The sequence below is a fragment of the Parasteatoda tepidariorum genome, chromosome 7 (assembly GCF_982258835.1).
Source record: "Parasteatoda tepidariorum strain Cologne lab strain chromosome 7, Ptep-v5.0, whole genome shotgun sequence".
Classification (NCBI taxonomy): Eukaryota; Metazoa; Arthropoda; class Arachnida; order Araneae; family Theridiidae; genus Parasteatoda; species Parasteatoda tepidariorum.
The window spans coordinates 97,584,789-97,608,934 of record NC_141761.1 but is presented as its reverse complement, the minus strand read 5'-3'; the positions used below and the strand labels follow the sequence as shown (position 1 = coordinate 97,608,934).

Here is a 24,146-nt window from a genome sequence, read left to right as displayed (position 1 = left end):
CAAAACGCTGTATTTGTTGTGTGTCTGAGAAGTATCTATATTAAAAAATAGACAATCTTTTAGTTGTTATTTTCGGGATACTTTTTTCCGTGACTGTACATATAAGTACATTAGAGTGCTATTGTTATCGTTTTAAAATAAGAAGCGTAAGCTACATTGCGTTTATAGAAACAAAAATAAATAGTGTTCTGAAAGAAAGAATGTTTGTACTTTGTACACTGTACAAACACTTTGTACACTGATGTTTGTACTTTGTACACTGCAAATATTTGGAGATAATATATGTAACCACACAGCGTAGATGCCATAAGGAAGTGCTGACAGACACAGGTCGAGTCAGCCCAGTGGAAAAGACGTGTCATTTCTATTATGAATATATTATTACAGTTGGATTAGTGTTATTTTTTATTTACGAATTAACATTTATTATATTTCACCGGCACTAAATTTAAAATATATTTTCCAGAAATAAATTATAATAAAAATTATTCAACATTTTTTTTTGTTTTGCTGATCATTTGGCGCCCCTTTGTGTGTAGCGCCCGGGGCATGATGCCCCCCTAGCTCCCCCCTCGCTACGCCACTGCTTCTAGTGCTCCCGTGGAGTGCTTATTCAGCGTGGCTAAGCACGTTCTAAGAAATTCTCGCAGCAGACTCAGTGACACCACTTTCGAAATGCAATTATTTCGTAAAATGAATAAAAATATTAATTAGCAAGTTATTTTCAGTCATTTTCGAGTTTTATGCATTTATTCCATACATTTTAAATAAAAAATGTTGGATTTTGTTATTACGTTTTTCAATTTTATTTTTGAACTCACCAATAATACATTTTTGTCTTAATAAATTTTTTACTAAATACATTTTTACCTAGTACATTTTTTACTAAAATTATGTTTATGCCCGACCTTGTCAAACAAAGCCCAGTCAAATCTCTAAGAACTTCAGAACTATTTGTGCTATTGAAAACTATTATAATTACTATTTTAACTCTTGAAAACTCGAAGGTACTAATTTAGCCGCTGATACTAAAATTCGTTTACAAATTTTAATTATTCCCTTAGGCAGTAATGTTCGGAAAATGATTTTCTCGCATGACTTCAGCATTAGCCATTGTTACAAATGAAATTGTAGACTGTTCTGTTTCAACTTATACTGCACATGCAATTATTTTTTACTAGCTCAAGATCACAAAGCTATATGAAACACCGTGTTTTAAAACGCGTTTCTATAGAGTAAAACAATTTCAAATCAAAGGTAATTTAAATAAATAAAAATAATAAACTAAACATTAAAATCAATAGATAGAATTTCTTTTTCGTGCAAATCCATAAAAAGTTTGATATTAAAATTATATTTGATTTTAAAATTATATTATACGATTATATTATAAAATTATATTATAATTTTCTTCCGAATTTAAAAATAAATTAATGTCCATAGCTTTCAAAATTAAAAATAATTAAGTAAATAACAACAATTTTGCAAAAACATTAAAGAACGTAAGAATATTATTCAGTAAAATTTTAGGTTACTTTGAATTTTCGATTTCCTAGAAATGTACTTTTAAATCATTACTTTTTTTGTTTAGTGCTTGTACTTTTACTTGTACTTTTTACTCGTTCCTTTTTGAAATAAGAACTTTTTACTTTTTATTCGTTACTTTTTTTAAAAATACTTGTACTTTTACTTGTTACTTTTTAAAAGTAACGTTGCCATGTATGGTCACCATAGATGGCGCCTCTGGAAAAAAAGAACAATCTCACCCCCAGTGCCTTAATGGCTTACAAGAACAACAAGAAATCCATGGTGATATTTCCATTTTAAAATGACCCCCTTTAACGTTGTATTTTGCTTTTACCAAAGTAATATTCAATTCAATGTGGGAAAAAATATTTATTTAAAGCACTGATCACATTGTTGAAAGTGATACTTTCTTGGAACAGATAACAGATATTTTCTTCGATTATATCGACAAAACGTTACATATATTCATCAATATTAGTTCATGGAATATCTCTTGTACCACATGGCAATGTGATCACCTTCAGATAGAATTATTTTTTCTGGCCCTGAAAAAAAAACGATAATATTAATTTAATTCCAAGAAATCAATTGTAATAAATGTTAATTTTGCGTATTAAATAAATTTTTTCTCCAATCCATTTATTATGATAATTGAATAACTGTAAAGTAGAAAAAGATTTCAATAAATTTTTTTCTGGCAGAATTTTCTCACCATCAGAAATTTTTTTGATGGTGCATTTATCAATTTTATGGAAAAAAAATTTCAATTTCATAATTAAATAGAGAAAGACAGAAAGTCAATGTTCTAGCTGCAGAGGAAAAGCGAGCTTTACTTTTGAACCTAAATTCATTCTGCTACCAATTGCTTAAAATTTTTCGTTGATAGCAGCACAATATTAAACCTTTCATTGTTTTAAATGATCTGCTCACCATGAAAAATATTGTGTGCTCATAAGCTGATTTTATTTTATTTTATAACCGTCGTCGAACATTTGGCCCAATTTTTTGAGCTTACGACTACTAATGTTCAACTCCATAGCCATGTAAGCTTGATCCAGAAGACAAGGGAACTTTTGGATCAAGTATTAGGAGAAATTTGGCTACGTGGAGAACATTTTGATGGAACTAACCCGCATTTGCGTTACATGGAGAGGAAAACTACGAAACCCTCCCACGGATAGCCTTTAGTCAAGGAGACTTTACTGAGGATATTTTACATCAGCACTGTGATCGGTGCAAGCGGATGCAGGTGGTTAAAACATAGACGAAGCTTAACCAAACATTTATGAATAGCTAATACCATTTCACAACGCTTACTAGATTATGCCATAGTATTCAATATTTTAATTCTAGAAAAATAATCCGGCCTTTTAAAAAGATACTGGTCATAAATCGGTTAATCTGGGTAATTGAATTAACATCGGATGCATGTGAACAAGTATTTGTAGCAATTCGGTATTATTACCTTCTTCCTCTTGCTCAAAAGCATTTCCTGCTGCTGCTTTTTTCTTATAAAATAACCAAAACTTTCCATCCTCCGGATTATTTTGAATGTCGGCCATTTCATAAATATCCAATTCTCCAGATACTGTTTCGTATTTAAATCTAAAAGGAAATAAACGAATGGAATTATTTTTAATGCACTGAATAGTTTAGGAGACAGACGATTTTTAATAAAAAATATTTAATTGCCTTAGTTGAAAAATTATGGAAAATAAATGTATTAGTATTTTTGATTGTTTGAATATTGTCTGCACCTTTTATCAGAAAACAAATTACAATATGTTTGATTACAATGTAGTTATTTATTCTACGACATCGTGATGCATATTGGATCTCACATGCTATTACATCTGTTCTTTAAGAAGCCCGTTACTTCTTATGGTATTTTACAGCATAATAGTCAAACTTTCAATCGTTTTCTACCTATTATTTATTTCTAAATAGTTCTGAATAGAAACAAACTAAAAAGTTCTTTTTCTTTTGTAAAGAAGTGGCAAGATCTCATATATTATTCAATCTGTTCTTTAAGCAGCCCTTTACTTTTTAAGAAAGGTATTTTACAAAATAATAGTTAAACTTCCAATCGTTTGCTACCCATAATCTATTCTGGAGAAGGCTAAACTCCATCCCAAGTTGTCGTGCCAATGATGACGATGATTTCTGGTACAATAAACAAAAGAATTATTTATTCGAAGTCCAATGCAGGGTTGTCAACTACTGTGAATTCGGCAGAGAGATTTTGTTTTGTGGTATAAATTTAAAAACTAAAACATACTTGAATTTGGTTACTTTTATCAACCGCCGTGATATCTGGAATTTTTCGCGATCCTCCGTGTTGTGATCTATCCTCGGTGTGGTGTAGGTGAGATATCTATCATCTTATCTTTTTCTTTCTCTGAGTTATCCATTAAATTTTAGTAAGCCTAAAAACTAATTGAGTCACGATGGTTCTGTAGTTATGGCAATGAACTGTCATAGTGAGGAACTCAGGTTCAATTCCCTGTGGCGGATTGATGTCCAGTCAGCTACAGATCGATGGCTATCAACCAGCTAGGGAAGTAAAAGTATACCGTTGTCTGAAACATGACGTTGGTAAAGCAATTCCGGAGCCTTCAATTCCATGCCCCCCCTGGCCTACAACCAACTGTAGCGGGAAGGATTTACTAAGAATAAAAAAACCTTTTTATAGTTTGATAATTTAAGCCATTGGCATAGGATTTCGGTAGGTTTGCTACATGAGTTGCTGAGAAGCTGATATAGACAAGTCTTTCTTTAACCTACTATGGATTAATAAATGCATGAATAAATAGATAGAAAAGTAAATAGATAATATAATACATAAATAAATATATAGATAATAAAATAAAATAAATATAAAAAAAATTAAATTAAATTAAATTAAATTAAATTAAATTAAATTAAATTAAATTAAATTAAATTAAATTAAATTAAATTAAATTAAATTAAATTAAATTAAATTAAATTAAATTAAAATTAAAGTAAATTAAAATTAAAATGAATAAAAAATTGTATAGTACAGAACGGGGACTAAAATGCTATGCTGAAAACTGAATTACTTATAAACACAAAAAAATTCGTACTTGTATTTTTTGTCTTTGAGTGCAGCAAACTTCATCACATCAAACGCTGTGAAGTATTTTGGTACTTTGAGTATTATTGTGTGAATCACATCTTTGTTGCCTCCTATAAACAATGAGTACTGGACTTGAATCTTCGGTCCCAAGTAATCATGTACCTCCGCCACAAGATCATCTGTATAATGTAATAGAAAATTTAACGTGATCTTTAATATAATTTGAATATCATGTAAAATTGAAGTTAAGATTTAATTTTTGAAATGCACTGAATAATTTTTGGGCTAATTTTTCGATTTTAACTAGGAAGGAACTTCTAGTGATGCTTTTTAATCATGGTTTAGAAATTGCTCCCAAACAAGAAATGGATGTACGTGCAAGTCATGGATTATTTTAACCGTTATTTTTATCTCCTGATATAGGTAGTGGTTTAGGCTTTTTATACTAAACTCCGCACCTTGTAAATATGAAACCAATCCTGATGATAAAGAAAAACGTGAGACACAATCAATCTTGGCGGAGAATTTCAAGTGAAAAAAAATCAACATTTGTTCCGCATGGAGTAAAAAACCAATATAACCTTCGATTTCTACAATAACGACAAACCCCAGCATCGGAGCCGCAATGGCTCATGGGATAGCGTGTTCACCTTCCAATGAGGCGAACTGGGTTCAAACCCCAGTCGATACGAATTCCGCATCCGTCTTGCACCGACCACAGTGCTGACATGAAGTATCCTCAGTGGTAGACGGATCATGAGTTAGAGTCCCCTTTGCCGTCAGTCTAACCGTGGGAGGTTCTCGTGGTCTTCCTCTCCCTCTAACGCAAATGCGGGCTAGTTCCATCAGAAAGTCCTTCACGATGGCAAATTTCTCCCAATACTCGATGAAAAAGTTCCCTTGTCATTTGGATTGGGCTCAAAATTACAAGGTTACGGAGTTGAACATTGGTAATCGTAAACCCATAAAACTGGATCGGCTGCTCAAAGACGGTTATAAAAAATTAAAAAAAAAACCCCAGCATCGACTGGTAAATGCGAATTCCGCATCCGGCTAGTACTAACCACAGTGTTGACGCAAAATCTCCTCAGTGGTAGGTGGATCATGGGTTAGAGTCCTCTTGCAGTCAGGCTAACCATGGGAGACTTTCATGGTTTTCTACTCCATGGAATGCAAAATTCGGGTTGGTTCTATCAAAAAGGCAAATTGTGCTCAGATCCAGAAGCTCCTTTGTCTTCTGGATTGGGTTCAAAAGCGCATGGTTACGGAGCTTAACATTAGTAGTCGTATACCCAAAAAATTAGGCTGGCTGTTCAAGAACGGTTATAAAATAAAATATAATCTTAACACTAAAATTTGGGACAATTACTTTACACCAAAGTGATGTTCCAGGAACATGGATAGATCCTGGTGTAATGAAATATTAACAATGTTCTTTTATATTGGTGTAACGTAATCTCCACCATTTTTGCTATTTTGCAACACTAAAGTTTATAATTACACACAAAGACACAAAATCGTCAGGGAAGTTATTTTTACTACTCAATATGAAGCAAAATGTATTATCTTTGGATGCATGTATACAATATTTGGTAGTTTTCGGCTAGCCGGATGCAAGCAAAGAGTAGCCAAAAAATATAGACATCCGCCTACTTATTTTTTCAAATTCTTTAAGCACTTAAAAATTAAACAACAATAAAAAAAGTATGATATCCTTGTGCTCTGTTAACCAAAAAGAACCCAATATATCTTAAAATAATATTAGTTTGTTAATCGAACATACGCACCACACAATGAGAATATTGATATAAAGTCGAACAAGGTTTAACAAAACTGAAGCAGAGAGAAATTAAATTATTTCATACACTTATCATATTTATGTGCATCCTCTTATTAGAAATTAATTATCTTTTTTATATAATTAAATAAATAGATATATTTTCATAACAATTTACATCTGTTCGGCATCGTGCGAGACAAAATCCAATTATTACTCTAACTGCTCGATTGTAATAAAAAGCATCGATAACCTGACTGTTTCCAAATTTAAGCCAAGATTGGCGGAAAAAAAAATTCTTGAATAGAGTAAAAGCATCTTAGCGTGGTGTATGTCTTATCATTTATTGGAGTTAATGAAGTTCTTATATAATAACATTTTTCAAGTTTTGTGTGAATGCTAGATTCGGTATTCACTTGAAATAGACACTCAATTTTCATAGTTTTTATACATTTAATTCGGATAGATATAACACAACAGTTTCTATAACAGGGGTTTCCAACTAACATGAGGCCGGGGGCCACAATTAAAAACACAAATCAAATGGTGGGCCGCAACCTTATCAAAATTTTATGTAGGACTCTTTTATGTTTGAAGGCGCATTGAATATTACTGTCAGAATTTTACCAAGTTGTACAAAACAAAAGAATTGAATTACAAATTAAAGTAAGAAGCAGATTTTTAAAAATATTTAATTGCATATTAAAAAAAATCGGGCTACAATAACTTTAATGTGAACCTATGTATTAAACAATTAATGTGCAACAGATATCTAATTGTTAAGATATAAAACTTTGAAAAGGTTGGTATTGAAACTTACATCGAAGCACAAAAAATGTTCAATGTCAAAATTGAGGCTTATCTGCTGCAATTACCAGAGAATAGATATTTGCATTTTAAATTTAAAACTTACAAATGTGTGTGTAAATATTTTCGTCCAAATAAAGTGGTTCCAAGAAGTTAAATCTAAGAATTTCTTCGAGAAAATTTCCGATACACACATGTTAAATTATATTCACAAAATATAAAAAAAAATTAAATAAAAAAGCGCAACATGCACGATTATTTTTGTATTTGAATAACAATTTTCTTGGATGCAAAACCTGAGAAGTAAATTTTTTTGCATCGTTGGTATGTTAAATTTCACAGACACGAAGAAATTAGGTTTTTATTAACGAGAAAAGTATTTTAAACACATAAAAGATTTTTTACGAAAATTTTCCGCAAAAAAATTACAACTAATATTTTTTAGTTCGTGGGCCACAAAAGAAGGCTTCTCGGGCCGGATGCGATATAACTTTATAACTATTTCTAACATGTTTTTTTCTAAACTATAACTATTTCCAATATATTGTTTTCTAAACTGTAACTATTTACAACGTATTGTTTTTAAAACTATAAGTATTTCCAATGTACTGTTTTCTAAGCTATAACTATTTCCAACATATTATTTTCCAAACTATAAAGAATTCCAATACATTATTTTCTAAATTATAATACCTGTTTTAAACATATTGTTCTCTAAATTATAATACATGTTTTGAACATATTGTTTTTTAAACTATAACTTTTTCCAAAATATTGTTTTCTAAACTATAACTGTACCGCAGTGGACTGATCGTAAGGACACGGTTCCCAGTAGAAGTCAAGCATCACTGGTTGCGATCAGTAAGGGGGTGGGTGACCACTTCGATCAGCCTGCATAGGGACTTAGGGTGTGCGGTGTCGGCCCTCATTAAACTGTTCTACCGTAAAGTGCTCGACTTTGCGGACAGGTTGTCGGGCTACCAAAGCAAAGATGCCATCCCCTCTGCCGAGGATAAAAATTGCGATGTCTTCGGATCATCCTCAGGGATGTTTCCCAGACCGTCGCCAATAGCCCATTGTGCAATTCTTTTGCAGCGTAAATGAATTACAACAACAAAATCAAACTATAAATATTTCAAATATATTGTTTTCTGAACTGTAACTATTTCCAACGTATTGTTTTCTAAATTATACATACTGTTTTCTAAGGTATCAAATTTCTAGCGATGTCAGCAATCTATGTTTTGGATAAGATTTTCAACTACCTTTCAACATGAAATACACATTCAAAAAAAGATGTTGCAAAATAATTGTAGTTTAAATGTTGGGTGAAGGCTATGCGAGGGTAAAATTGCTTACCTTGGTCTCTTGATGCTGAGCAATTGGTGAAAGCAATGTCGCCCAGGGTTTTGTCGTTCAGCAGTGGAAGGATCAAGTATGTCGACAGAACGTCAGTTGGTGGAACTTTCATGGATTTTAAGAGAAATCGAAAAGCTTTCATGTGATCCCAGCCATCATCGAAACCATTGATGGCGACGCTTGATAATAACGCCTGGAACATTCGAAAGTTTTTAATTTAGTTTTAAGTTTATATAACTGTTCAAACTTTAGTTTTTAACATAATTGGCAAAATTATAATTAAAAAAAAAGAAATTCAGAAAGAAGATCGGAGATGATACCCACACATGTGACTCATGACGTCAGCTCCAGCTGATCGTTAATAAGTGAAATGGCGTGTGAAAATTGAGCTAAGTTACTCCACATGCGTTAGAATATTAATTAACGTGAAGGTAATTAAATACAACCCCGTTTCTAACATCAAATTTGTTAAAATATAATTCTTTTTCAGTTTCATTTTTTGTTCTATTATTTTATTTTAACCGTGATATATTTTTGTTTTATCTACCATAATTAATTTGTTTATGCTCTACATAGCTTCATGCCTGTCTTTGTGATCAGTCAGAATTATATAGTGAAAGAAACGGAATCTTCATGAAATAATCTTTCTCAAGGATTATAGAATGTATCACTAAAAAGAATTGATGGGCTTGGCTTACTCGTAATAGAATGGAAAGAACACTTGCTTATGTGAACAAATGCCACGTTTCAACAACCAATCTGGATCGATATACCCACACTACGTCACTTGCAGGTATCCCATTAGATAACTGCAAATAACGTCATCGAATGTAAATAATGGCATTTGTCGTTTCAGAAGCCAATCGGGTTCAACACACACGCTTGACGTCACTTACAGGTATCCAATTAAATTTAATTTAAATCACATAGTTAGTCAAAATCACTTCCCTTCATCTCGAGTTGCAAGTACCAAATTACCAACCAAATATCAGGTAAAAATTTTAAAAAATGCTAATCATTACGTAAAAACAATATTATAACTAATGCTTCGCACTGAAATGGTTAAAATTAATTTGTGTAATTTTTGCAAGTAATAAATTAAAATCATTGTCATTTTTGTACAAGCTCACCAGTGAAGCATTCTCTTGAATTTGTTAACATTAACACCAACATTAATAGACGAATATAATAATTTAGGTCATGAAATAAAAAAAAGTTTTGAAAGAACTTAACATAACATCTAAGTAAACATAAAACTAAATGGGTAATATTGAAATAAAGAACTAGCAGTCTATTAAAATTATATCTGTTTTGAGAACATTTGATTTCACGAAGGCACCAGATTTTTTTAAAACGAAGATAAATTTTTAGTCCAATAAAAACTAATAGATTACAGCATTTATATTTTATTTTTAACGAATTTACATTTTTGTCTTTTTAATTTAACACAAGCTACAGTTTTTATTTTAAATTTACAAAAGGATTTGAAAAATTAGCATATTTGTTTGATTTGCAAAATTTAAAATTAAAAATTTTGTGTGGTTGAAAATATATAAAATATTTTGTAACTTTAAATATCGCATTTTCTTTGCTGCAAAATTCATTTTAAAATATTAAACACTTTTCTTACAAGATATATTTATCTAATTGAATGAGAGACAATCATAGACATTGAACGATATTGGATACTCCGTATTTATTTTTAATTCGAATACATTTTCATTTGGCTTCCTGTAAACTCCCTGCTTCATAATTTTTTTCACTTTCACTCTTTAAGGATTAACACCAGTAGCTTTGTTTCTTTTATTCGTAGTGACACACAATGAAACTTATTTATAAGTTTTAAAAATTTTTTTTAAAAAAAGAAGAAAAAAAGCAAAGTTGTTAACTATTTTTAACAGAAACCCTACAAAAATTTGATTCCATTAGACTGCGAAGATTGGTTGTGGCATGTTATGATATTGTAGTGATTCGTTCTTAACAGACTTCCTTTTAAAGAGCTTCCACTAATGTTTTCCACAACTTTATAATCAAGTTATTTCACTAGCGTTGGCCAAATAGTAATTTATTTTACATGAAGCTAAAAGAAAATTATATTTTAAAGTTTCATGTTACTTTTATTCATGCTTAATATTTAAAAAAAAAACTTCTTCTTTAAACACCAAATAGCAATTTAGTTACATTTTTCTCTTGATAAAGCATTCAAAATGATAAAAATCCTACTTTGAAAGAATATTACTGATAATTAAGTTATCTTATGCTCTTAAAAGTATATTTGTGATTTATGTCAAATAATTTTGACTAACATCAATGATTTTTTAAAAAAAAGACTACTTGAAACAAATCAATGTTTCGCTTAAAAAAAAATCAAGTTTTTTTAAATCAAGACTTAATTAAAATCACACGATTATTGACATCTCCTGATTTAAATTAAACGATTTTAATCCTGTCAACTTTAGTTATTAATGAACTTTAATACAGTTAAAATTTCTGAAAATAAATTATAAAATATTGGCTTAAATAGTGTTTGAGGTCGAGCAAGAACCTTGTATTGACCACAAAAAAGAAAATTAAGCGTATCAAAATAAGTTCACGATTTTCTGAAGAAGTTGTGACGGAAATTCACATTTTTACAAAACAATACACAAACCTGAGTCATAATAGCTGTTCTCTGGACATTTCCAAAACTACCACGTTCACTTTGTAGACTCATCAACTTAAGAACGGTTTCTTTATAAGCTCTTGAAAGCTCTATTCCGTTTGGAATTGAATCGCTACCACCTAGTCGAAGTTCGCAAGAAAGAGCCATCACGGCAAATGCTTGGTAATCTGAAGGAAAAAAATAATGTATGGAATTTGCAAGACTTATTTGCTGCTTTGATGTAACTAATCCAGCATATAAAATACTTCGTTAGCTGTACTCTATTTGCGCAGTTTTGAAAGCATTTAGAGGGTGTTGAGCTGTCAGGATAGCTGGTAGCAAGGAGAAGAACATGGATAATAAATATTCTACAGCTGGTCGAGTTCCACCCAACCTTTATATATATAAATAAATATATATATATATATATATATATATATATATATATATATATATATATATATATATATATATATATATATATATATATATATATATATATATATATACATACCGAAGAGCCATTACATTGTGACCACCCTGCTAATAACATGCAGGACCACCTTTAGCCCTCAAAACAGTGGCATTGATTCCACAAGGTGCTGATAGGCAGTCTGAGGTATCTGGTACCAAGCGCTCACCAACTGGTCCTGCAATTCCCTCACACTGCGAGGGGGTGGCGTGGCAGCACGAATTTGGTTTTCCAAGTAGGACCACAAATGCTCTATTGGATTAAGGTCAGGTGAATTTGGTCGCCAAGACATGACTTGAGCGTCACTGGAATGTTCCTCGACGATTCGACCCTTATGACATGGTGCATTATCCTGTTGGTAAATACCATCCCCCGCAGGAAAAACTGCTGCCATGAATGGGTGAACCTGGTCTGCAACTATGTTCAAGTAGCTTTCAGACGTCAGGGATTGTTCTATGAGAATTATGGGTCCTGTTGTGCCCCATGAAAACATTGTTCGTGGGCGAGAAACCATGAAAACCTGAGCGGGCCCATTGTTATAGATGGAGGGTGGTCATAAAGTAATGGCTCTTCGATATATATATGTCATGAAATGTTATTTAATGGTTAACAATTATAAAGAAAATAGCGTTATTTAAAATAAATAGACATATTATGTTTTATATGATGTTTATATCACACTTTACGTTGATAGTTTCTATAGTTTAGTTCAGAACGATGTTTTCCTCAGCAGAAATGTTAGGCTCGGGCTTAGGGTATTATAGCCAGGAAGATATGAAAAAGCCATACAAATTTGCTTGTTGCATTGGTGTCCTACAAAATGCTGTCGTGCATTTTATCTAAGAATTCTGAAAAGGAATTGGTTGCAAAATTTTCTTTAACGCAATTGAACATCATGCGAGAAGGAAAATTTGACGATCTCGATTCGTTTTAATTGATGACGCCATAAAGACTTCAGGGAATTTTCGGAGTCTTCTCCACGTGTTTTTTTAAATCATTTAATCCATTTACTTCAGAAAATCATCCTTTTGGAATAGCCCTTGTTGGAAGAGTGATTTTTTTATGGTGAAGGAAGGATTTCTTTGTCTTAAAATTAACAACAGAATCTGCAGTTTTTTCTAGGGGTTTCATAGTTTTGTTTAATGTTTTTAATTATGTGTGCAAGTAATAAATTTGATTTAGCGATATTGCACTCACTTCTGCATCTAAATAACCCTAAAGCTCATACAAACAAGACTTTGTTTTGGTTATCTCTTAACCAAATCTCTATGAGCTTTAGTTTTTTATTCTTTACCACTTTGTTATTATCGAAATATTTATTTTATTAAAAAGTATAATAATTGCGACATTATATATATGTATTAATAAATTTACGTTATAATATTACATTTGAAAGTAAATTACTAAAAGAGTTTCGTTTAAGAGCTTTTACCTCTGTTGATGGGCAATCTGGATTTGCTTTTGTATATTTTTAAGAGATTTTCATATGCTTCTACCGGCCATGTTTCATTAGCGTTGCAAAGTGCCAAGTAGGATACCGGATGCGTGAAATTCTCAGATGCTATTTGTTCCTTTAGAAGTTCCACCAAATTATATCCGTAAAAATTGCGAGGATTATGACAGGTAGAGAGAATGGAGTTTATGAAGATGCTTAGCTGCTCACTTGAAATAGTATCACTGCAAGAATGAAAATATATCATATAAATTCAGGTAACATAAGCAATGATAAAAAGTATTTTAACAAACAAGAGAGATTAAAAAAAGCAGACGTAATTTTTGGAACTTTTTTGGAGTCATTTAATCAAGGCCTAGTTTCTGCGAAGAAGTGTAGCCAAATAAAAAAAAATAATCCTAACTTAAGCAATAAAAAACAGACAATATTTTTGGAACCTTCTTGGAGTTGGCTAGAGCCCCTAAATTAGCCCAATGTAGAGGAGGCTTGTATGATCCAAGTAGAGCTAGTAGTAGTTGGCTGATCCAAGTAGAGTTTTCTTGTAGTAAACCCGGTAAAAGGAAATATAAGACAGTTCATGTTGAAAAAATTGTGGTCTACTAGCTAGGGGATAGAGAACTTTGGATTATATTATCGACCAAAACAATTTCTTGCCGTAAGTATTATCATCTGGACAAATGGAATTGTCGGTGTTTTGTTTTAGTTAAAAAAAATAATTAGGAGTATAGTGAAAATGTAGGTTTTAAACTGATAAATCTATTATAATATTTCTTGTGTATATTATAATATATTTAGAAGAAGTATAATAGAAATGTGGGAAAAAAATCTTTTGGATAGAATCTGTTATTGCTGAAGCTTTTGTTTCAGCTTTTTGTTGCCCACGCGATAAAAAAATTTTCAATCAAAAATTTGTAGACATGAGGAGATTATGCTTGCGACTGTACATTCAGGTGATATCTCGATTTTTTGTTATTATGCTTATTATATATATATATATATATATATATATATATATATATATATATATATATATATATATATATATATATATATATATATATATATATATATATATATATATATATATATATATATATATATATATTCTGACTCTCTAACTACAAGCAATAATATTATTTAGTATTTTTTTAATTATAAAGAACTAAAAAAATCTAACTATAAAATATACTAAATAAATCTGTTTGGTTATCGTAACTATATTTCTATTCTAATTTAAAATCCAAAAAAGTAGTTTGAAAATATTTTTTTCATTCATACTCAAAAACTTATTAGTAATTGATTTTGTAAATTAAAGTAATTTCATTGATGAATAACTGTTTCTCTTAGCGAATAAGTGCAAATTTGAAAAAATTGTTCCTTTGAATCGGAGCCATTTTTGGAAGATTTTACCTTTGACGCAAAAAGACGCCAGTGTTTCACGATGTATATGCATCATTAAAATGCTAAATATAAAATATTTTTCACTAATTTTGAATTAAAATAAAATAAAATAAAATAATGATAAAAATCATGAAAAATATATTTATTAAAAATATCAAACAGTTAAGCATTATATTTATATTAATTATATTCAAATGGCCTATGATTAACTAGATAAAAAAAAAAACTATACATTTTCTTTTTGATTTGTGGGAAAAGAAGTTATCGTCAACGTCAACCTTCATCTATCAAAAGATATCCTCATGATGGAGTCGTGTTAGCATGTCTTATATACTAGTGAATTGATGTTTAATAATCGTAGTGGTAGTTACTCCACAGATTATATACGAGACTGGGAGCTCTTAATGTCTTAAAGATAAGTTCACTTACCGCAGCAAAGCAATTGAAATTCGAAGTTCCCTTTGTTTCACCATAAGCAGCTCTTCGCGATTTTTACCGTCAAATTTAGCGCCTTCTGATAGGGCAAGGGCTGTGATAACTTTCGGGATGTGATCAATCCATTTCCACGAAGTAGAGTTACTTATCGACCAATTAACAGTTTGTTTCAAAGCATCTTTCACACCCTCAATTCCTTTCGTACTGTTATCTGTAATAATTTTATAAACACATGTATGTATAAATATAGTGTTATATGTACTGTGCGAGGGAAAAAAATAAAACGGAATACACTGAATAAGTTTTTATCTATTTCCCGGATTGTGCCTTACTAGGACTCAATGACTTAAAGTGGTAACCTCAAATATGTCAATCAATTAAGGCTGGCGATATTTTAAGTTAATATCTGAATAAGTTTTTTATCTATTTCCCGGATTGTCCCTTACTAGGACTCAATTACTTAAAGTGGTAACCTCAAATATGTCATTCAATTAAGGCTGGCGATATTTTAAGTTAATATCTGAATAAGTTTTTATCTAGTGCTCAGATATCCGTGTACTAAGACACAATGATTTAAAGGGGCAACCTCAAATATGCTATTTAATTACTGCTGGTGATATTTTATGTTAATAACTGATTTTATCTAGTCCCCAGATATTCGTGTACTAGAACTCAATGATTAAAAGGGGTGGTCTCAAATATGCTATTTAATTAGTGCTGATGATATTTTAAATTACGAAATCATGCTTTCTCTAAATTAACATGTGTTTTTTTTTCTAAATTAACATTTGTTATAGCTAGGATTCGGATATTGAAATTTGTACACAATAGTTTGTTCAGAAGATCGGTCAAAGTTGAGAACATTTTCACATTTTTAATTTTTTTCTCCATACTTTGAGAGCTTTTCAAGCGAATCGAAAACATTTTGCACACAATTATAAAAATTGTTCACCTAATGATAATTCCACTTTAAAATAATCTTTAATAATTACTTTCTTTTCTTTTTTTTCAAAGTCTTTTTTATTATTTTATTTAACAATGGTGGAATAAATCTTAAATTGTAAGGTGTACAATTTATGCAATCTTTATCATCATTTTTAGTAACGTAATTTTATATTAATAGATGCATAATTTGTGTGAAATACAAATAGTCCAACAGTTTTTGATAAATGAAATTTTAAATATACAACCTTTTTGGTTTTCGAACCATAAGGATGAGTTTCAGTACGTAAAAATTCAATCATAAGATCAAAAGTTACAGTGAATGTTTCGTTTTTAATTTTGCTCTCTGTACACTCAGAAGTGTTAAATCTTCATAACGGTATCTTTGACCAGAATAAGGTTCAAACTTGCTGGAACGTAAATTTACCTATGCTAAATTTAACTATGTTTCCAATTTGACTATGCTTTACGTGCTAAATTTAACTATGTTTCTAATTTGACTATGCTTTACGTGCTAAATTTAACTATGTTTCTAATTTGACTATGCTTTACGTGCTAAATTTAACTATGTTTCCAATTTGACTATGCTTTACGTGCTAAATTTAACTATGTTTCCTATTTGGCTATGCTTTACGTGCTAAACTTAACTATGTTTCTAATTTGACTATGCTTTGCGTGCTAAATTTAACTATGTTTCCTATTTGGCTATGCTTTACGTGCTAAACTTAACTATGTTTCTAATTTGACTATGCTTTGCGTGCTAAATTTAACTATGTTTCCTATTTGGCTATGCTTTACGTGCTAAACTTAACTATGTTTCTAATTTGACTATGCTTTACGTGCTAAATATAACTATGCTTCTAATTTGACTATGCTTTACGTGCTAAATTTAACTATGTTTCTAATTTGACTATGCTTTAAGTGCTAAATTTAACTATGTTTCCAATTTGGCTATGCTTTACGTGCTAAATTTAACTATGTTTCTAATTTGACTATGCTTTACGTGCTAAATTTAACTATGTTTCTAATTTGGCTATGCTTTACGTGCTAAACTTAACTATGTTTCTAATTTGACTATGCTTTACGTGCTAAATTTAACTATGTTTCCAATTTGACCATGCTTTACATGCTAAACTTAACTTTATTTCTGTTCTAGTTGAACCATAGTATGAATCAGTATTAGGAAGCACATGATCATATGCAAATTATAAGAGTAATCCTTTGCTATAAAATTAATTTTTACGAAAAACACCGTTTAAAAATTGGCGAATAGTAAAATTTTTGTATTAAAATATTTTACGGTTTTTTTTATCGTAAAGTAATGCTGTTCAGGAGATTATAGATTCGATTCCTTCTCCCTTCATAACATTCGTAAATTTCATGTGCTGACTTCGATTTATGGGAAAGTTTTCACATTATCGAAAACAAAAATTCTATTGGTATTGATCTTGTTGCTCTACCATAGTTTTTAAAAATTTGAAATTCATTACCTTTTTAAATTTTCCAGTGGTTGTTTATTTACGTTTTAAAGTTTCTTAATATTTTTTTCCATGTTCTATCTATGTTTTTAAACTTTATATATATATATATATATATATATATATATATATATATATATATATATATATATATATATATATATATATATATATATATATATATATATATATATATATATATATATATATATTTCACGCTTACCAATTTTATAATGTATTTCAAAATTCTTCCGACTATTTGGAGTAAGCTCGCCATAATCTGCATAGAAATTGATAGAGACTTTAGAGTAGACAGCTATTTTTTTCTTCTGACTGTTTTCACACCATTTAACTTTTTCTCCTGTTTTGTTGACTAAGATGGTTAGGCAAACGTAATCACAAGACTATATAAACAAACAAACAAGCAAATAACTAAATAATGAAATGAAAGTTAAAAAAAAAAACTGCGTTAACTGAAAAGGTGAAAATAGTTTTATAATTTTAGCAAATCGGTTTCATTTATAAATAGCTGGAAATTAATATACTTCGCTGTTAATTTTACGAAAAGGATTTTTTTATTTTGCGCGTATTAATTTTAAAAATTTTTTTATTTTTGTAGAATAAAAAAAGGAGAATGTTGAATAAAAATTTCAGCTATTATGCAAACTTTTTTAGCTGTTTGTTATTTAAATTTTCTTTCAAAATTCACTTTCATAATCGGTTGCCATAGTGACCGAGGAAAAAAGACAATAAAGGAAGAAAAGGGGGCGTTACTCTGATAAGGGAAGGTGGGAACTATAATTTCTTGGAAGTAGAAGTATAGAATGTCCCTTATCACTTGAAAACCTAACATAATAGAAATTATTTAAGAAATTTTCCTCTTTTAAAGCACTAAATTGTTTTATTTTGTTACTAAATTCTTAACTAAATTTTTCTTTTAAAACTAGTTTTATTTTATTTCTGTATGGTTGACAATATATTTGAATTATAAAGCTAAATTATTTTTTTAGCAGTATTACTTTCGTTACTCTTCTCGATTTTTTATTTTTTCTTAGAAAAGTACTTGAGATATCTCACATAATACATGATACGTTTGTCTAATTTTCTTTTTTAATCCACGAAACGTAATTTTGTTAATAAAATATTCGAAATTACCTATAATTATCAACATTCTAGTTTTAAACTTATTAAAATCAATTAAAAATATTAAATCAAATAAATTGTTTTTTAAATTTAATGAAATTATATTATTAAACTTAATTAACATATTTAATTAGATTAATTTTAAATATTGCAATTAAATTATTAAAATTATTCATAATTATAATTGAATTATAATTACAATTATTTAAAATTGTTTATAATTAAAGTTTTGTTAATAAAAATTTTAAAAATTACTTATAATTATCAAAATTCTAATTTTAAACTTGAAATTAATTAAAAATATTAAATTAAATAAATTTTGTTGTAAATTTAATGAAACTATATTATTAAATTTAATTAACATATTTAATTAGATTAATTCTAAATATTGCAATTAAATTATTTAAATTATTTATAATTATAATTAAATTATAATTAAAATGGATTACAATTAAAATCAATTACAATTAAAATTAATATTAAAAATTGCTAGAGCTCTCTTAAATTCATGATGAAATAAATAAATTCTTTATAAAAAAAAATACCCTTTTTTCAAAATCCAGGTGCTTCAGCTCAATTTCCAACGAGCTATTCTCAGGATTTAAAATGTTCCAACATTTGTTGTATTTGATATTTTTGGGACCGGAGTAAATTTCGGTTATGTTGCCACTCAGATCTTTCAAATCCACACATTTAGACTGTATTGGCACTGTATAAATAAATGAAGTATATCAAAATTAATATGATAATGTCCTTTTTTATACAAAACACATTTTAAATCAAGTGTCATAAAAATTGTATTCTAAATTGTCACATGTTGTTATTTATCGATTCACCAATTTATTGTTTTAGTGATCCTAATAAAAGTATGATCAATGCTGCTTGGTTTAAACGAATATGATTTCAACCATGGCTTAACCCCTTGACGCAGAATTTTTATTAACACGTTGAATGCCATGGGGGTGACCGGTACTGAGTTTGTTCGTAGCGCCACGAGGGTCACCGGTGACCGGCGAAGCCAAGAATATTACAAACACATAATTCGAGTAAAGTTTTAATTTTTTTAATATTATTATCGTTACTAAAATGGTTTGAGGAAATTAATACAATATAAAACGCACAAAAATAGTTTTATTTATATACACAGGGATGCCAACTTGCTCCGGACAGCGAATAAATATTTTCAAGTGGTAGTTTATTAATTGTGATTCTTGGTTTAATACAATATAGTTGCTGTTTATCGATTCCCCAATTTATTGCTTTAGTGATCCTAATATAAGTATGATCAATGCTGCTTGGTTTAAACCAATGTGATTTCAACCATGGCTTAACCCCTTGACGTAGAATTTTTATTAACACGTTGAATGCCATGGGGGTGACCGGTACTGAGTTTGTTCGTAGCGCCACGAGGGTCACCGGTGACCGGCGAAGCCAAGAATATTACAAACACATAATTCGAGTAAAGTTTTAATTTTTTTAATATTATCATCGTTACTAAAATGGTTTGAGGAAATTAATACAATATAAAACGCACAAAAATAGTTTTATTTATATACACAGGGATGCCAACTTGCTCCGGACAGCGAATAAATATTTTCAAGTGGTAGTTTATTAATTGTGATTCTTGGTTTAATACAATATAGTTGCTGTTTATCGATTCACCAATTTATTGCTTTAGTGATCCTAATATAAGTATGATCAATGCTGCTTGGTTTAAACCAATGTGATTTCAACCATGGCTTAACCCCTTGACGTAGAATTTTTATTAACACGTTGAATGCCATGGGGGTGACCGGTACTGAGTTTGTTCGTAGCGCCACGGGGGTCACCGGTGACCGGCGAAGCCAAGAATATTACAAACACATAATTCGAGTAAAGTTTTAATTTTTTTAATATTATTATCGTTACTAAAATGGTTTGAGGAAATTAATACAATATAAAACGCACAAAAATAGTTTTATTTATACACAGGGATGCCAACTTGCTCCGGACAGCAAATAAATATTTTCAAGTTTTAGTTTATTAATTGTGATTCTTGGTTTAATAAATTCAATTTAGTAGATTTTTATCCACCACTATTTCTAAACAATTCATAGGCTTATATAATTCACTACTTTTTAAGATATGTTATGAACCCCTCGGGGTCTGACCAGGGGTAAGCTAATTCCTGTTACTTAAGTGTAGAGAGCTACCCGGCGCAAGTGGTAATTACCAGGACGGTCGGGTCTCTACTTTAACAGAGCCACACTTACTTACACATATACACACATCTTCACAATCCTTTAACTCGCCCCCCCCCCTTCTGTATGTATTTTCAAACTGTAAATACTGTAAATATTCATTAGTGTTTATTTTCCCATTGTACTTTAATTTTACCTTTTTTCATGTACATTTTTATTACTTGTAATTTTGTTATTGCCTAATAATGGCAAAGTGCCATTTTTCTTTTCTCAAGAACTCCATTTGCTCCCCAAACTTTAATTTTGTCATGTATGTGTCTTAGTTTAATTTCAGGATGTTGCTGTTGATTTACGTCGCACTGGAGCTGCACAATGGGCTATTGGCGACGGTCTGGGAAACATCCCGGAGGATGATCCGAAGACATGCCATCACAATTTTGATCCTCTGCAGAGGGGATGGCACCCCCACTTCGGTAGCCCAACGACCTGCACGCGAAGTTGAGCACTTTACGGTAGCACAGTTTAACGAGGACGAATACCGCACACCCTCGGTCCCTACGCAGACTGATCCAAGTGGGTCACCCACCCGCACACTGACCGCAGCCAGTGATGCTTGACTTCGGTGATCTGATGAGAACCGTGTCTTAACGATCAGTCCACTGCGGGACGTTTAATTTCAGGATGAATGGGAAAAGGGCTGTAAGGCCTCAGACGCCCAGTTCCTCTACAACAAAGGAACGAACGAACGAACAGATATGTCATGCTAAACCTTTTAAAAACTAGTAAAATCTGTCTAATATTTGCAATTTAGTTTGTAGTTATTTACCGTTCGGCCAGACGGGCAAGCCATGTAAAATTAGCGTGGCATTCAACGTGTTAAACATATTTTTGATACTTTTTCTTTATTTTTGCATTAATTTAGGTCAAAAAAATTTAAAAACATTATATATTCTGCATTTTAATAATGCATAGATAAAAAATATAGCCTGAAACATCGGGATCTTGTTCTGCGTTTATCTTCCAAATGTGGCTCATTTCCGAGAAATAATCTTTCGAATTTGTAGTTATTTCCTTTCGCAGTTATTAAGATATAACAGAAATGGTTGTTCATTATTAAAAAATTTTTAATTCACAAAATAAATCATTGCTAAATTTTTAATTCTGAATGAAAAAAACTACTTCACAAATTACTTTTTTAGGATTTTATATTTCAGTAAAATATAATTAAAAAATTAAACCGAATTTTTTTTATAATAAGTAGTGAGTTTTTCAAAATTAAAAAATATTGAAATATATTTTTGCTTTTAGTTTGAGGATCAAAAAAAAAAAGAATACATAAAAGGGACTCCGGTGCTCCATTTGCGTCACCGGCCCAATTGAATCAGTTATTAAAATTTATATTTAACAAAGAAAGTGTTTTTTTCCTGTGCTCTTTTTTCCGTCCGTAAAGACGTGGGAGGGAATTTTCGCCAGTTAAGCTCTTCTCTTTAGTTAGACAAAAAAAAAAAAAAAAATTTTTTTTTAGACTTGAAAAACATAGTTTTTAAAATGTTTACTTTATTTTATTCCTTTTAATTTTGTGTCTGTTAGTTTGTTAATGTCGGATCAATGTCGGAAGTTTAATTGCTGCTATATTTTGTTGGCACCTTTTAGAAAAAACAGCTTTAACTTTATCATCACATATGGAACATCAGTTGAAATTTGAGCACTCTAGAAAATCAGAAACTGTTTCAAATTTATTAACGAAAAATTTTAATTAGCGATAAAAGGAAAATAAATCATGTTAATAGCGGTCAAAAATATTGATATTTAAATTGAGATATTGATTATTATACCTAAAAACTTTTTAAAGGGAGAAAAGCCTAAAAAAGAGCAAAACAAAGCCTTGAAACACTATAAAAAGTTACCTTAAAATTAAAATTATCTTAAAATTAACATTAATTACCAAAAAGTTATGGAAGCTTGTATTATTATTTTTTTTTTAAATATAAATATATATTTCAAATCGCATCGTGAATTTATAAAGATAAAAAAAGTTAGGTAGTAATTAAAATAAGTATGCACTTAACGAATAAAATAAAATGTAAACAAATGTGTGATAAAGATTGATAAGCATCAGAATTGCATTGTGTTATCAAATGTTTTCTCTTTAATTTTCTTTAAATTAATAGATTGTCTATTGTTCGAAATAAAATATTTCGTATGAACTGATATTTTTGAAATTGTCTATTTTGAAAAGTTCATTTGAAACTAAAAAGTCGCTTGTTTATTTTTATGTAATTTTAAAAATCATTATTGCATTTTAATGTTTCGTCTAATTAGGATGTTAAAGATCACCAAAATTTTTCATCGTTTGTCAATATTTTAAATTTATTTAAAACTCAGTCCCTTGAAGCTTCGAACTTATAACCGCGTTTAAAAGCAACGGCTCATAACTTGAAAAACTATTTTTAAGGACATTTAAAATAAAAATTCAAATTCAGAAAGAATAAAATTTATGCAAGAATATATTGAGATGAAAAATATTTTCCGAAATTCATAAAAATGATTAAAAAAAGTCTAAAAAATGAGGGAAAAAAACATGAATATAGAAAGGACCTTTACAAAGGAAGAAAAAACAGCTAAAAATGTAAAAAAATGCATTTCTTTTCGACATCTTTACACTGATAGGCAATTGACCAGTCATTTGGATGGAGATTTGAGTTATTTTGCTAATTGGAAAGTGAACACGAAATTATAATTGATTTATTACTTGCGCTATTAAGTGGAGCTTACAAATCTGCAAATTATCCTTTTTTGTTTTAAAAAAAGGGGAAAAAATAAAGAAAAGAAAATCATTTATTTACAAAAAAAGAATATTCATATTTGCTATTATTTTCAGCAAATTGAAATTTCGTAAGAAACTTGATTTAAGTTCATATCCAAGCAGGATAAATTTTGAACTTCTTACGGTTGCATTTCCACCGCCGTAGATTGAAATACATGGTATATTTTTCTACAAGTTTAATATTTAATGATTTTCAAACCAATTATCGAATAGGAAGTTTTTTATTTCATCGAACTCGTATCATTTTTCTTAACACCATCTTAATTTCAAGTCTCTAAATCATATGGATTTTGCGCTCCAAGACAAAATGTAGCGAGTTTAACACTCAAAGCAGATTACGCTTTTTTTAATATAGAGAGGTGAACTATTGAATTAAATAAAGTATAAATAACAATATTTTTATTAAAAAACACCTATATTAAAATAAAATAAAAGTGAAAGGATAAAATTTTTGAAACCAACTTACATGCTTGGTAAAGACAAAGGGTAGCAAATAACAAACTAGAAATGAAGCCCCACATATTTTTATGATTTCTGTAGAAATTGAAGCATCCGAATCTAGTTTCAAAATAACACTAGCGGTCTTATATTATGGGTCTTATCATAA

At 29.9% G+C, this 24,146-nt stretch overlaps 1 protein-coding gene across 1 annotated transcript; it reads right to left on the bottom strand.

Annotated features, from left to right (window-relative positions):
• Positions 1 to 1,881: 1,881 nt before the first annotated feature.
• Positions 1,882 to 24,146, bottom strand: LOC107445086 (uncharacterized protein CG3556). Its single transcript, XM_043054676.3, has 10 exons — positions 24,006 to 24,146; positions 19,078 to 19,241; positions 17,613 to 17,793; positions 14,964 to 15,180; positions 13,113 to 13,357; positions 11,218 to 11,396; positions 8,568 to 8,760; positions 4,632 to 4,803; positions 2,993 to 3,132; positions 1,882 to 2,072 (listed from the first exon to the last, which is right to left on the bottom strand). The coding sequence occupies exons 1-10, from the start codon at positions 24,058 to 24,060 to the stop codon at positions 2,002 to 2,004; spliced, it is 1,617 nt and encodes a 538-aa protein (XP_042910610.2). The 5' UTR covers positions 24,061 to 24,146; the 3' UTR covers positions 1,882 to 2,001.